A 13,782-nucleotide genomic window follows, 5' to 3' on the forward strand; every position below is an offset into this window, starting at 1 on the left:
CTCTGTACCCCCGCACACCGACCTGTACCCCCGCACACTGACTCTGTACCCCCGCACACTGACTCTGTACCCCCGCACACTGACTCTGTACCCCCGCACACTGACTCTGTACCCCCGCACACTGACCTGTACCCCCGCACACTGACTCTGTACCCCCGCACACTGACTCTGTACCCCCGCACACTGACTCTGTACCCCCGCACACTGACTCTGTACCCCCGCACACTGACCTGTACCCCCGCACACTGACTCTGTACCCCCGCACACTGACTCTGTACCCCCGCACACTGACTCTGTACCCCCGCACACTGACCTGTACCCCCGCATACTGACCTGTACCCCCGCACACTGACTCTGTACCCCCGCACACTGACCTGTACCCCCGCACACTGACTCTGTACCCCCGCACACTGACTCTGTACCCCCGCACACTGACTCTGTACCCCCGCACACTGACTCTGTACCCCCGCACACTGACTCTGTACCCCCGCACACTGACTCTGTACCCCCGCACACTGACCTGTACCCCCGCACACTGACTCTGTACCCCCGCACACTGACTCTGTACCCCCGCACACTGACCTGTACCCCCGCACACTGACCTGTACCCCCGCACACTGACCTGTACCCCCGCACACTGACCTGTACCCCCGCACACTGACTCTGTACCCCCGCACACTGACCTGTACCCCCGCACACTGACTCTGTACCCCCGCACATTGACTCTGTACCCCCGCACACTGACTCTGTACCCCCGCACACTGACCTGTACCCCCGCACACTGACTCTGTACCCCCGCACACTGACCTGTACCCCCGCACACTGACCTGTACCCCCGCACACTGACCTGTACCCCCGCACACTGACCTGTACTCCCGCACATTGACCTGTACCCCCGCACACTGACCTGTACCCCCGCACACTGACTCTGTACCCCCGCACACTGACTCTGTACCCGCGCACACTGACTCTGTACCCCCGCACACTGACTCTGTACCCCCGCACACTGACTCTGTACCCCCGCACACTGACTCTGTACCCCCGCACACTGACTCTGTACCCCCGCACACTGACTCTGTAACCCCGCACACTGACTCTGTGCCCCCGCACACTGACTCTGTGCCCCCGCACACTGACTCTGTGCCCCCGCACACTGACCTGTACCCCCGCACACTGACCTGTACCCCCGCACACTGACCTGTACTCCCGCACATTGACCTGTACCCCCGCACACTGACCTGTACCCCCGCACACTGACTCTGTACCCCCGCACACTGACTATGTACCCCCGCACACTGACTCTGTACCCCCGCACACTGACTCTGTACCCCCGCACACTGACTCTGTACCCCCGCACACTGACTCTGTGCCCCCGCACACTGACTCTGTGCCCCCGCACACTGACTCTGTGCCCCCGCACACTGACTCTGTGCCCCCGCACACTGACTCTGTGCCCCCGCACACTGACTCTGTGCCCCCGCACACTGACTCTGTACCCCCGCACACTGACTCTGTACCCCCGCACACTGACTCTGTACCCCCGCACACCGACCTGTACCCCCGCACACTGACTCTGTACCCCCGCACACTGACCTGTACCCCCGCATACTGACCTGTACCCCCGCACACTGACTCTGTACCCCCGCACACTGACCTGTACCCCCGCACACTGACCTGTACCCCCGCACACTGAACTGTACCCCCGCACACTGAACTGTACCCCCGCACACTGACTCTGTACCCCCGCACACTGACTCTGTACCCCCGCACACTGACCTGTACCCCCGCACACTGACCTGTACCCCCGCACACTGACCTGTACCCCCGCACACTGACCTGTACCCCCGCACACTGACTCTGTACCCCCGCACACTGACCTGTACCCCCGCACACTGACCTGTACCCCCGCACACTGACCTGTACCCCCGCACACTGACTCTGTACCCCCGCACACTGACCTGTACCCCCGCACACTGACTCTGTACCCCCGCACATTGACTCTGTACCCCCGCACATTGACTCTGTACCCCCGCACACTGACTCTGTACCCCCGCACACTGACCTGTACCCCCGCACACTGACTCTGTACCCCCGCACACTGACCTGTACCCCCGCACACTGACCTGCACCCCCGCACACTGACCTGTACCCCCGCACATTGACCTGTACCCCCGCACATTGACTCTGCACCCCCGCACACTGACTCTGTACCCCCGCACACTGACCAGTACCCCCGCACACTGACCAGTACCCCCACACATTGACCAGTACCCCCTGTATATAGCCTCGCTATTGTTATTTTACTGCTGTAACGACCTGGTGTATTCGGCACATGTGACAAATACCATTTTGATTTGATTTAACACAGGCACTACACATATACACCCTAAAAAACTATTGTGACAGGCAATTAGACTTTAGTGCCAGAGCAGCAGAAAGGTGTGGGTTAAACATCCACCTGTGGGTTGCCCTGTATCAGCTGAATTACCACGGTGTGTGTGTGTGTGTGTGTGTGTGTGTGTGTGTGTGTGTGTGTGTGTGTGTGTGTGTGTGTGTGTGTGTGTGTGTGTGTGTGTGTGTGTGTGTGTGTGTGTGTGTGTGTGTGTGTGTGTGTGTGTGTGTGTGTGTGTGGAGGGAAAGAGATAGAGAGAGAGGTGTACTTTAAACAGAGATAGATAGTAAAAAGGAGAGGGATGTTCAAAAAGTGCAAACTCATTCATATTCAACTTTGCAAGAGAGACAGATAGGAGACAGATAGGAGAGAGAGAGAGAAAGAGGGAGAGAGAGAAAGAAGGAGAGAGAGAGAGAAAGAGGGAGAGAGAGAGAGAGAGAGAGAGAGAGCGAGAGAGAGCGAGAGAGAGCGAGAGAGAGAGAGAGAGAGAGAGAGAGAGAGAGAGAGATAGGAGAGAGACAGATAGGAGAGAGACAGATAGGAGAGAGACAGATAGAGAGAGAGAGAGAGAGAGAGAGAGAGAGAGAGAGAGAGAGAGAGAGAGAGAGAGAGAGAGAGAGAGAGAGAGAGAGAGAGAGAGAGACAGATAGGAGAGAGAGAGAGAAAGAAAGAGGGAGGGAGAGACAGATAGGAGAGAGACAGATAGGAGAGAGACAGATAGGAGAGAGAGTGAGAGAGAGAGAGAGAGAGAGACAGATAGGAGAGAGAGAGAGAGAGACAGATAGGAGAGAGAGAGAGAGAGACAGATAGGAGAGAGAGAGAGAGAGACAGATAGGAGAGAGAGAGACAGAGACAGAGACAGAGACAGATAGGAGAGAGAGAGACAGAGACAGATAGGAGACAGAGAGACAGAGAGACAGAGAGACAGAGAGACAGAGAGACAGAGAGAGAGAGAGAGAGAGAGAGAGAGAGAGAGAGAGAGCAAGGGAAAGGGAAAGGGCAGAATAAACTCACTCAGGTTGTGGTTGTCTTTCTTCTGTCTCTCCTTGGCCATCGCACGGGCTTCTGCATCAAAAACAAAAACAACAAGCAATGAACTAACACTGTCCTCACACAACCCATCAACACCAACTACTATCAGCTGCCAAAAAAAACCTAGAGACGGTATGTACATCCATATGAGAAGGTACAGTATGTACGTCCCCATGAGACGGTATGTACGTCCCCATGAGACGGTATGTACGTCCCCATGAGACGGTATGTACGTCCCCATGAGACGGTATGTACGTCCCCATGAGACGGTATGAACGTCCCTATGAGACGGTATGTACGTCCCCATGAGACGGTATGTACGTCCCTATGAGACGGTATGTACGTCCCTATGAGACGGTATGTACGTTCCTATGAGACGGTATGTACGTCCCTATGAGACGGTATGTACGTCCCTATGAGACGGTATGAACGTCCCTATGAGACGGTATGTACGTCCCTATGAGACGGTATGTACGTCCCTATGAGACGGTATGTACGTCCCTATGAGACGGTATGTCCTGTGAAACATTACTAAAGGAAACCTGGGCTGATTGATGTAACTCACAGGCTGGCCCTCACAAACGGGTGTGAAATGACACATTACAGTAGAAACATGTGGCTTCAGAAAAACACTGTTCCATAACATGTTAACAGCCATGAACCCATTGGGATGTTTATGTGGTGCAATCTCCTCTGCTGAGTGTGTGAAGCACGCATATTCATCTGTGTGTGTGTCAAACGTGCATTAGGATGCACATGTGTGAAAGAGTGTGTAGTGAGTGTGATTTCTGTTTGTAGTTTGGGGTGATAGAGAGTGTGATTTCTGTTTGTAGTTTGGGGTGATAGAGAGTGTGATTTCTGTTTGTAGTTTGGGGTGATAGAGAGTGTGATTTCTGTTTGTAGTTTGGGGTGATAGAGAGTGTGATTTCTGTTTGTAGTTTGGGGTGATAGAGAGTGTGATTTCTGGTTGTAGTTTGGGGTGATAGAGAGTGTGATTTCTGTTTGTAGTTTGGGGTGATAGAGAGTGTGATTTCTGTTTGTAGTTTGGGGTGATAGAGAGTGTGATTTCTGTTTGTAGTTTGGGGTGATAGAGAGTGTGACTTCTGTTTGTAGTTTGGGGTGATAGAGAGTGTGATTTCTGTTTGTAGTTTGGGGTGATAGAGTGTGATTTCTGTTTGTAGTTTGGGGTGATAGAGAGTGTGACTTCTGTTTGTAGTTTGGGGTGATAGAGAGTGTGATTTCTGTTTGTAGTTTGGGGTGATAGAGAGTGTGACTTCTGTTTGTAGTTTGGGGTGATAGAGAGTGTGCAGATCACTTTAACTCATTGAGATTCACTTCCTGGGATACAGTGTTTCCCCGTAACTGTCAATCAAGAACTACATTGCTTCATTTATTAATTTAATTTCATCACAGCAGAAGTGACATTCAATGAACCCGTCGTTTTGAGAAAAATAGACCCTGCAGAGGAGGCTGGTGGGAGGAGCTGTAAAAGGATGGGCTCCTTATAATGGCATGGAGTCAAACATGTGGTTTCCATGTGTTTGATAACGTTCCATTGATTCCATTCCAGCCATTACAATGAGCCCGTCCTCCTATAGCTCCTCCCACCAGCCTCCTCTTATACCCTGGTTTACTCTGATTGAGACCTCGAAAACCAGGTGGGAAAACTGGTAGGAAACCATTTTGGCCTGCAGGTCTCTCTCTGATTGGTTGCTATTTCTCTGAGAGCTGTGTGGTTGCTGTGTGTCTAAGCTTGTCTCTGATTGGTTGCCATGGCTGTGCCTGCGGCTGTGATTGGTCCTACCCGTCAGCTCTCGTTTGATGGCCAGGTTGGCAGGGCAGGAGTTGCTGGTCATGGCGATGGATTGACCGGTCATCCCAGGGCCCGTGTACACGTCCAGGTGACTGCTGGACAGAGGGAGCTGAGGAGGGGACACACATCAGAATGAGTATTGCATAACCTACACTCTATAATATCAATAACACAGAGGATTCGTCATTCGGGTCACTCTCTTTGTGAGATGAGAATCCATGGAAAGAGGAGATTGAAGGGTTAAACAGGGGTTATGCATGCTAATACTTCAGATGAAGTATCTTCACTTAATCTCTTACAAATGACTAGTCACTTACTCTCCTATCAAGTTCAATGAAGAATGGGTTCCAACAATGACACCAAGCACATCCTTCAGATGGGGAAATGATAGTTAGATAAACTATTCTTACAAGCCACTCTATTTTCAGGGCAGTTTAGACCCCACATTAAGTCCTTGCAGTTGTTTGACAGCCTGATACACAACAGAATTCAGGAAACCATGTACAAAACACAACCTAGGAACACATTTTTTTCCATAAACACTGTTTCCTGAGATCACCCTCAATTAACTGATTGAGAGAGAGATATAGACAGAGAAAGACAGAGACAAAGAGAGTGAGACAGAGTGACATATTTCCCTCAGGTTACACAGACCCATAAAGAATATGAAAACAAATCCAATTTTAATAAACTCTCATATCTATTGGGTGAAATACCATCACAGCAGCAATATTTGTGAACGGTTGCCACAAGAAAATAGCAACCAGTGAAGAACAAACACCATTGTAAATACAACCCATATTTATGTTTATTTATTTTCCACTTTGCACATTGTTACAACACTGTATATATCCATAACATGACATTTGAAATGTCTCTATACCATTGGAACTGGAGTGTAATATTTAGTGTTCATTTTTTATTGTTTATTTCACTTTTGTTTATTATCCATTTCACTTGCTTTGGCAATGTAAACATATGTTTCCCATGCCAATAAAGCCCTTTGAATTAAATTGAATTTAGAGAGAGAGAGAGAGAGGGAGAGAGAGAGGGAGAGACGGAGAGAATTCGAAGACAGAATGGTGAAGGCAGTGTCTCCTGGGAGTTATATGGCATCATATTGTGCGTAACCCTGGTTAGCCCTCTGAGCCTGAGGGAACTTAATAAACACACAGTGTGTTACATGTTTAGTGGCTGTAAAGAGCAGATAGCAGAAGATAACAGCCCAATATCACACCTGGAAACTACTGCCTCTAACTGCCTCTGCTCTGACAGACACACAATTATTGACTATCGGTCTCTCTTCTTATCTCTACAGCTTTATTCTCTGACCATATCTCTAGCCCAGCCTCTGTTTGGAAGACTAGCGGTCTCCTCTGTAGAGGTTGTGTAGAGGTTGTGTAGAGGTTGTGTAGCTGTTACGTAGCAGGCCCTATGGGCTACTACTAGTCAAGCACCCTGATAAGGGATTTGAAGATGAAACCTCCAATAATAAAGAAACACTTTGAATTCCACACAAGAGGATGTGGCTGAATATCTCCTTTGCAATACTAATGAGGCTTGACGGATAAGAGAGGTAGATATCTTATCACTGAGACTACTGACGAGCAGCCCGGTCTCACTCACACATGCACACAGTTAAACCACAGGCTCAAAACAGACCGCTAAGTGGACGGAGACCTCTGATCACTCATCAAGCAAACAGATCTACAGTACACTGATCAAAAGGACATCTTCAGTAGGGTCTTAACCCTCTCCTTGTCCCTTCCTCTCCCCTCTCTGTGACTCTCTCCCATCCTACACACAATCAGCATGACCCGATAATGTCCATTTATAACAAACTCTCACTCTCGCAGGTCAGTCATGCCTGGCATTCTCTCAGTGACGTTCCCAAGCTTTCCTTAAACTCACAGATTCCACAGATTCCAGGAAGTATACCATGATAATCCTGCTCACGGATTAGCAGATGAGTTTCATTCATTAGGGGAAAGTTAACGAGGAAAGAACCTCCAAAAGCAGAGAGAAGATTTGTAAGGTAACTGACATTAGCCCTGAGGGATCTCATTATAAACATCTCAGCAGAGCACAGCGACCTTGACAGAGACGGAGAGAACAGCTGTTTAGAGGTCTGCATATTAAGTCTCTACAGAACTAAAAAACAAGCACATCTTCTTCGCTGATTTGTTGCACATCTGGTGCAAAATTGTAGCAAAGCGATGGGAATACCTTATCTCCCTCACCATCAATACTCCATACAGAGCTGAATCCATGCACAGAGCCACTTCATACCACTGTCCCAGCATGCAAATCACACCGCTCAGTTTAGCTCCTGGAGGGGCAATCAATTGCCAAATAGCTAAATCTAATCAATGACTATGATATTGAATATTATGTAATCACACACACACACACACACACACACACACACACACACACACACACACACACACACACACACACACACACACACACACACACACACACACACACACACACACACACACACACACACACGATAGAGCAGGGAGACAGGGGAGAAGCCAGCAGTGACCTTTACGCTGTCATGCCAGACAGTTAATGTCCCATGCAGTTCTCTCTCTAATGGCCGAGCGTGTCCCTCACTGGAAGTTTGCCCACAGCGATAGGGCTCAGCTCAACCGCTCCCATATCAAAGTGCTGCTTCCTTCCAGCCTCCAGCCTGCAGCACCAGCCCCAGGGGCCTGAGGACTAGACTCATCCCCTAATCAGAGACTCGAGGCTGGGAGTTAGAGATGAGCTGCCCTGCCCCAGCCCCAGCCAATCCAGAGAGGGGTCATGAGGGAGGGGGGCATAACTCTCCTAACTCTCCTGCCTCACTACTGACCAAGATGGGGGAACAAATACACAAACCTCATATTTCCCAACCACACACACAAATGCATGCACACACACAGACACACACACAAACCAGAGCGCAGACCTCTTACCAGTTGGATCTGTTCCCCATCTATCACCTCCACGATGGCATACGTCTTATTCATCTCCTTCCTCCTTTCGTCCTTCTCTGGGTACATCTCCCTCTTACTCTCTCACACTGACTCACTGGCTCGCTCCAGCCCTCCTCAGAGACTAACCAATCTCACCAAATCCCTCTCTCTTCTACCTCTCGGCTATACAATGAACTTTCCCCTAACTGGACTTTCAGCCTGTTTTTCCCCCATTCCCCTCCTCCTTCTCCTCCACCTCTCCTTCCCTCTTCCTCTCTTTCCAAATGCCTTGTAAACAAGTTGTACTCTACCTAGCGGTGGTTTAATTGTTCATTCGGAGCCATTCCTTTAAAACACAGAGCTCTGTGCTTCTGCTCGAAGAAAGACGCTCTCAGACCACAGACTTTTTTAGGGCTAGGAATGCCCCTCTTCCTCTCTCTTTTAAAACTGCAGCACTTCACGTCAATAATTTAAAATCAATGAAATACTTAGAGTCCTTTAAAACAACTGAAGGTTTCCCCTGAGGTGGGAAGGCAGCAGCACCAGACAGCTAATTGAAGCCAATATAGATCAGCAGTTATTCATTAAACACTGAGGAACAAAAAACCACAGGCCCACTGCCCCCCCGCCAACATCAAATATCGGCCATTTTGAAGTTTGGGAAGCTAAATGCAACAGTAATAACAACAACAGAAGTTCTCAGATAGGACACAAACATACAGAAGTTCTCAGATAGGACACACACATACAGAAGTTCTCAGATAGGACACACACATACAGAAGTTCTCAGATAGGACACACACATACAGAAGTTCTCAGATAGGACACACACATACAGAAGAGTCTGTAGCTTAAGATGGAGGGATTCTGATAAACGGAACAACGAGTCTCTTTCTCCCCTCAGAGCCCAGTCACAGCCTTAGTACTGATGAGTCGGCATAATCACCCCATTGACTCACACAGGGAGGGGTGGACTGGGACCAAAATAGAACAGAGAGGGGTAAGACAGGGGTGAGAGAGGGGTGAGAGACGGGTGAGAGAGGTAGATAGAGGGGTGAGCGAGGGGTGAGAAAGGACACGGGAGAGGCAGAAAGTGGTGAGAGATGGGTAGAGGAACGTCAGGAGGAGTACGTAAAGGGCAGAGAGGGTACAAACCTAAAATAGCCCACTGGAAGACTGATCATAAACTATACTGAACAAAAATATAAACGCAACATGTAAAGTGTTTGTCCCATGAGCTGAAATAAAACATCCCTGTTAGTGAGCAGTTCTCCTTTACCAAGAGAGTCCATCCACCTGACAGGTGTGGCATATTAAGAAGCTGATTAAACAGCATGATCAATACACAGGTGCACCTTGTACTGGGGACTCTAAAATGTACAGTTTTGTCACACAACACAATGCCATTGATGTCTTAAGTTTTGAGGGAGTGTGCAATCGGCATGCTGACTGCAGGAATGTCCACCAGAGCTGTTGCCAGAAAATGTCATGTTCATTTCTCTACCATAAGCGTTCTCCAACGTCATTTTAGAGAATTTGGCGGTACGTCCAACCGGCCTCACAACCGCAGACCAGGTGTAACCATGGCAGCCCAGGACCTCCACTTCTGGTTTCTTCACCTGTGGGATCGTCTGAGACCAGCCACCCGGACAGCTGATGAAATTAAGGAGTCTGTCTGTAATAAAGCCATTTTGTGGGGAATAACTCATTCTGATTGGCTGGGCCTGGCTCCAAAGTGGGTGGGCCTATGCCCTCCCAGGCCCACCCATGGCTGCACCCCTGCCCAGTCATGTGAAATCTATAGATTAGGGCCTAATTAATTAATTTCAATTGATTTCCTTATATGAACTGTAACTAAAATCGTTGAAATGGTTGCATATTGCGTTTATACACTGCTCAAAAAAATAAAGGGAACACTAAAATAACACATCCTAGATCTGAATGAATGAAATATTCTTATTAAATACTTTTTTCTTTACATAGTTGAATGTGCTGACAACAAAATCACACAAAAATTATCAATGGAAATCAAATTTATCAACCCATGGAGGACTGGATTTGGAGTCACACTCAAAATTAAAGTGGAAAACCACACTACAGGCTGATCCAACTTTGATGTAGTGTCCTTAAAACAAGTCAAAATGAGGCTCAGTAGTGTGTGTGGCCTCCACGTGCCTGTATGACCTCCCTACAACGCCTGGGCATGCTCCTGATGAGGTGGCGGATGGTCTCCTGAGGGATTTCCTCCCAGACCTGGACTAAAGCATCCGCCAACTCCTGGACAGTCTGTGGTGCAACGTGGCGTTGGTGGATGGAGCGAGACATGATGTCCCAGATGTGCTCAATTGGATTCAGGTCTGGGGAACGGGCGGGCCAGTCCATAGCATCAATGCCTTCCTCTTGCAGGAACTGCTGACACACTCCAGCCACATGAGGTCTAGCATTGTCTTGCATTAAGAGGAACCCAGGGGCAACCGCACCAGCATATGGTCTCACAAGGGGTCTGAGGATCTCATCTCGGTACCTAATGGCAGTCAGGCTACCTCTGGCGAGCACATGGAGGGCTGTGCGGCCCCCCAAAGAAATGCCACCCCACACCATGACTGTCCCACCGCCAAACCAGTCATGCTGGAGGATGTTGCAGGCAGCAGAACGTTCTCCACGGCGTCTCCAGACTCTGTCACGTCTGTCACATGTGCTCATGTGCTCAGTGTGAACCTGCTTTCGTCTGTGAAGAGCACAGGGCGCCAGTGGTGAATTTGCCACTCTTGGTGTTCTCTGGCAAATGCTAAACGTCCTACACGGTGTTGGGCTGTAAGCACAACCCCCACCTGTGGACGTCGGGCCCTCATACCACCCTCATGGAGTCTGTTTCTGACCGTTTGAGCAGACACATGCACATTTGTGGCCTGCTGGAGGTCATTTTGCAGGGCTCTGGCAGTGATCCTCCTTGCACAAAGGCGGAGGTAGCGGTCCTGCTGCTGGGTTGTTGCCCTCCTACGGCCTCCTCCACGTCTCCTGATGTACTGGCCTGTCTCCTGGTAGCGCCTCCATGCTCTGGACACTACGCTGACAGACACAGCAAACCTTCTTGCCACAGCTCGCATTGATGTGCCATCCTGGATGAGCTGCACTACCTGAGCCACTTGTGTGGGTTGTAGACTCCGTCTCATGCTACCACTAGAGTGAAAGCACCGCCAGCATTCAAAAGTGACCAAAACATCAGCCAGGAAGCATAGGAACTGAGAAGTGGTCTGTGGTCACCACCTGCAAAACCACTCCTTTATTGCGGGTGTCTTGCTAATTGCCTATAATTTCCACCTGTTGTCTATTCCATTTGCACAACAGCATGTGAAATTTATTGTCAATCAGTGTTGCTTCCTAAGTGGACAGTTTGATTTCACAGAAGTGTGATTGACTTGGAGTTACATTGTGTTGTTTAAGTGTTCCCTTTATTTTTTTGAGCAGTGTATTTTTCTTCAGTATATTAGTCCTATCTATCCATCCATCTCGACACACACACACCTAACCCACCTAACCCACCTAACCCACCTAACCCACCTAATCCCTGGAATAGTCATTTCAACCCAGTTCAGAAGTGTTCAATCCTTGACAATCCCACCCAGGTTGAAAATGTACTGACTGTATGGTATAATACTTACTGTGTTGGACATCTGAACAGGGTCAATGTACTGCTGGATGTCATCATAGCTCGACTGCATGCTGATGATGTCATCGATGACCTCATCCATCTGTGCCAAGAACAAGAAGGGAAAAACTGTTTAAATACTTATACATTCAAGTACACTAAGATCAGTGATGCCACATCATATACAGACAGACCAAGGCAGCCATGTTGTGCAAACTAAGTAGATCAACTTCATTATCATGCCAGACGTTTCTTGCAGATAAGTGCTACACATTGGTGGTGAATGAAGTTCCCTATATCAGTGTGAGCCAGCTCTCTGGAAAAAGGTTGTTCAAATGAATTACGTGAAAAGTTATCATTAACTCTTTATTGACCATCTCTTGCACCTTGTACAGTAAGCTTCTTCAATGCACAGTATGCACATTGTACAGTAAGCTTCTCCGATGCACAGTATGCACCTTGTACAGTAAGCTTCTTCAATGCACAGTATGCACATTGTACAGTAAGCTTCTCCGATGCACAGTATGCACCTTGTACAGTAAGCTTCTCCGATGCACAGTATGCACCTTGTACAGTAAGCTTCTTCAATGCACAGTATGCACCTTGTACAGTAAGCTTCTTCAATGCACAGTATGCACCTTGGCTGGACTGCAACATACGGAATGGTCTATGTTCCTCTCTAACTGGACTAGAGACTCTCAGCTGATGGTCAACTGTTCTGGTAACTGTTCTGTTAACTTCTTGGAACTATAGGGGGTGCTGTTCCGCATTAGCATATTTTGGTCTCCAAATTAAACTGCCTCGTGCTAAATTCTTGATCGTACAATATGCATATTATTGTTATTATTGGATAGAAAACACTTTCTAGTTTCTATAGCCGTTGGAATTTTGTCTCTGAGTGGTACAGAACTATATCTACAGCACTTTTCATGACAGGGGTCAGATTTCAGAAATTTTTACCCCTGATCTGGAGTCTGTTTTTAAGGTGACAGTGAATGCTATGAAGAAACCGACACTGCCTACGTCTTCCTCTGGGTGTCTGTACGTCATCACGTTTTGAATGGAGTCGATTGCACAATCACAGCCACTATAAAAGAACAAAACGTGGAGGTACCTCCCTTTCTCGTCGCGCGCCTGAAGCGTGAAGGACATCGGACTTGCCTCATTCCAAATCGTTGTTTAGCCAGCAATATTTCTCTGGTCATGTTTTTACTCGTTATAGTTGTTAAAAACATCATAATGTAGTTAATTTGAACCGTTTTATAGCAATTTATATCCGTTTAGTGCGATTCTGAGGAATTTCTTTGTCGTGCACTTTCTAGCTTTGGGAACGTTTCGGGGTCTCGGTCGTTGTTAGTGGACATTTCGAAGGACAGAGGACATCTATCGACCAAAAGAAGATTACAACATAGAAAGGATACATTGCCCAAGAATCTGATGGAAGAACAGCTCAAAGTAAGCAATATTTAATATGATAAATCGTTGTTCTGTCGAAATATTTTAAACGCATATTTCGCCATTTTGTTTGTTATCGCGTCACTTGGCGAACCCTGTATTGAAAAGTAAGGATAATTTTAAAAATGTAAGTCAGCGGTTGCATTAAGAACTAATTTGTCTTTCGATTCCTGTCAACCCTGTATTTTTTAGTCAAGTATATGATTAGCTTTCGATTAAACTAGATCACTCTGAAAGCTGACGTCCCTCATTTTGATGCTTGAGTTGCTACTATTTTCATTGTATAACCACGGTTTTGTATGGCTAAATATGCACATTTTCGAACAAACTGTATATGTATGTTGTAAAATGATGTTACAGGAGTGTCATCGGAAGAATTCTGAGAAGGTTAGTGAAAAAATTTATATATTTTGGCGGTGATTACGTTATAGCGCTCTTTGGCTGGAATCGATGCTCTGGTAACGTTTTCACATGT

The 13,782-nt window shown here is 47.9% G+C and overlaps 1 protein-coding gene across 7 annotated transcripts in view; it reads right to left on the reverse strand.

Moving 5' to 3' along the window:
- The window catches only part of LOC139558952 (transcription factor EB-like), a 69,843-nt gene that overhangs the window by 7,280 nt on the left and 48,781 nt on the right, over nucleotides 1–13,782 (reverse strand). For 5 of the 7 annotated variants that reach the window (XM_071374514.1, XM_071374523.1, XM_071374531.1 and 2 more), the window contains 3 exons: nucleotides 11,866–11,955; nucleotides 5,229–5,346; nucleotides 3,407–3,463 (listed from right to left, as the gene is read on the reverse strand). In XM_071374514.1, coding sequence (XP_071230615.1) covers nucleotides 3,407–3,463; nucleotides 5,229–5,346; nucleotides 11,866–11,955 — 265 coding nt within the window. The remainder of the gene's footprint in view (nucleotides 1–3,406; nucleotides 3,464–5,228; nucleotides 5,347–11,865; nucleotides 11,956–13,782) is intronic. The other 2 variants (XM_071374496.1, XM_071374482.1) reach the window with 1 other exon arrangement.

The sequence above is a fragment of the Salvelinus alpinus genome, chromosome 2, assembly GCF_045679555.1.
Source record: "Salvelinus alpinus chromosome 2, SLU_Salpinus.1, whole genome shotgun sequence".
Lineage (NCBI taxonomy): Eukaryota > Metazoa > Chordata > Actinopteri > Salmoniformes > Salmonidae > Salvelinus > Salvelinus alpinus.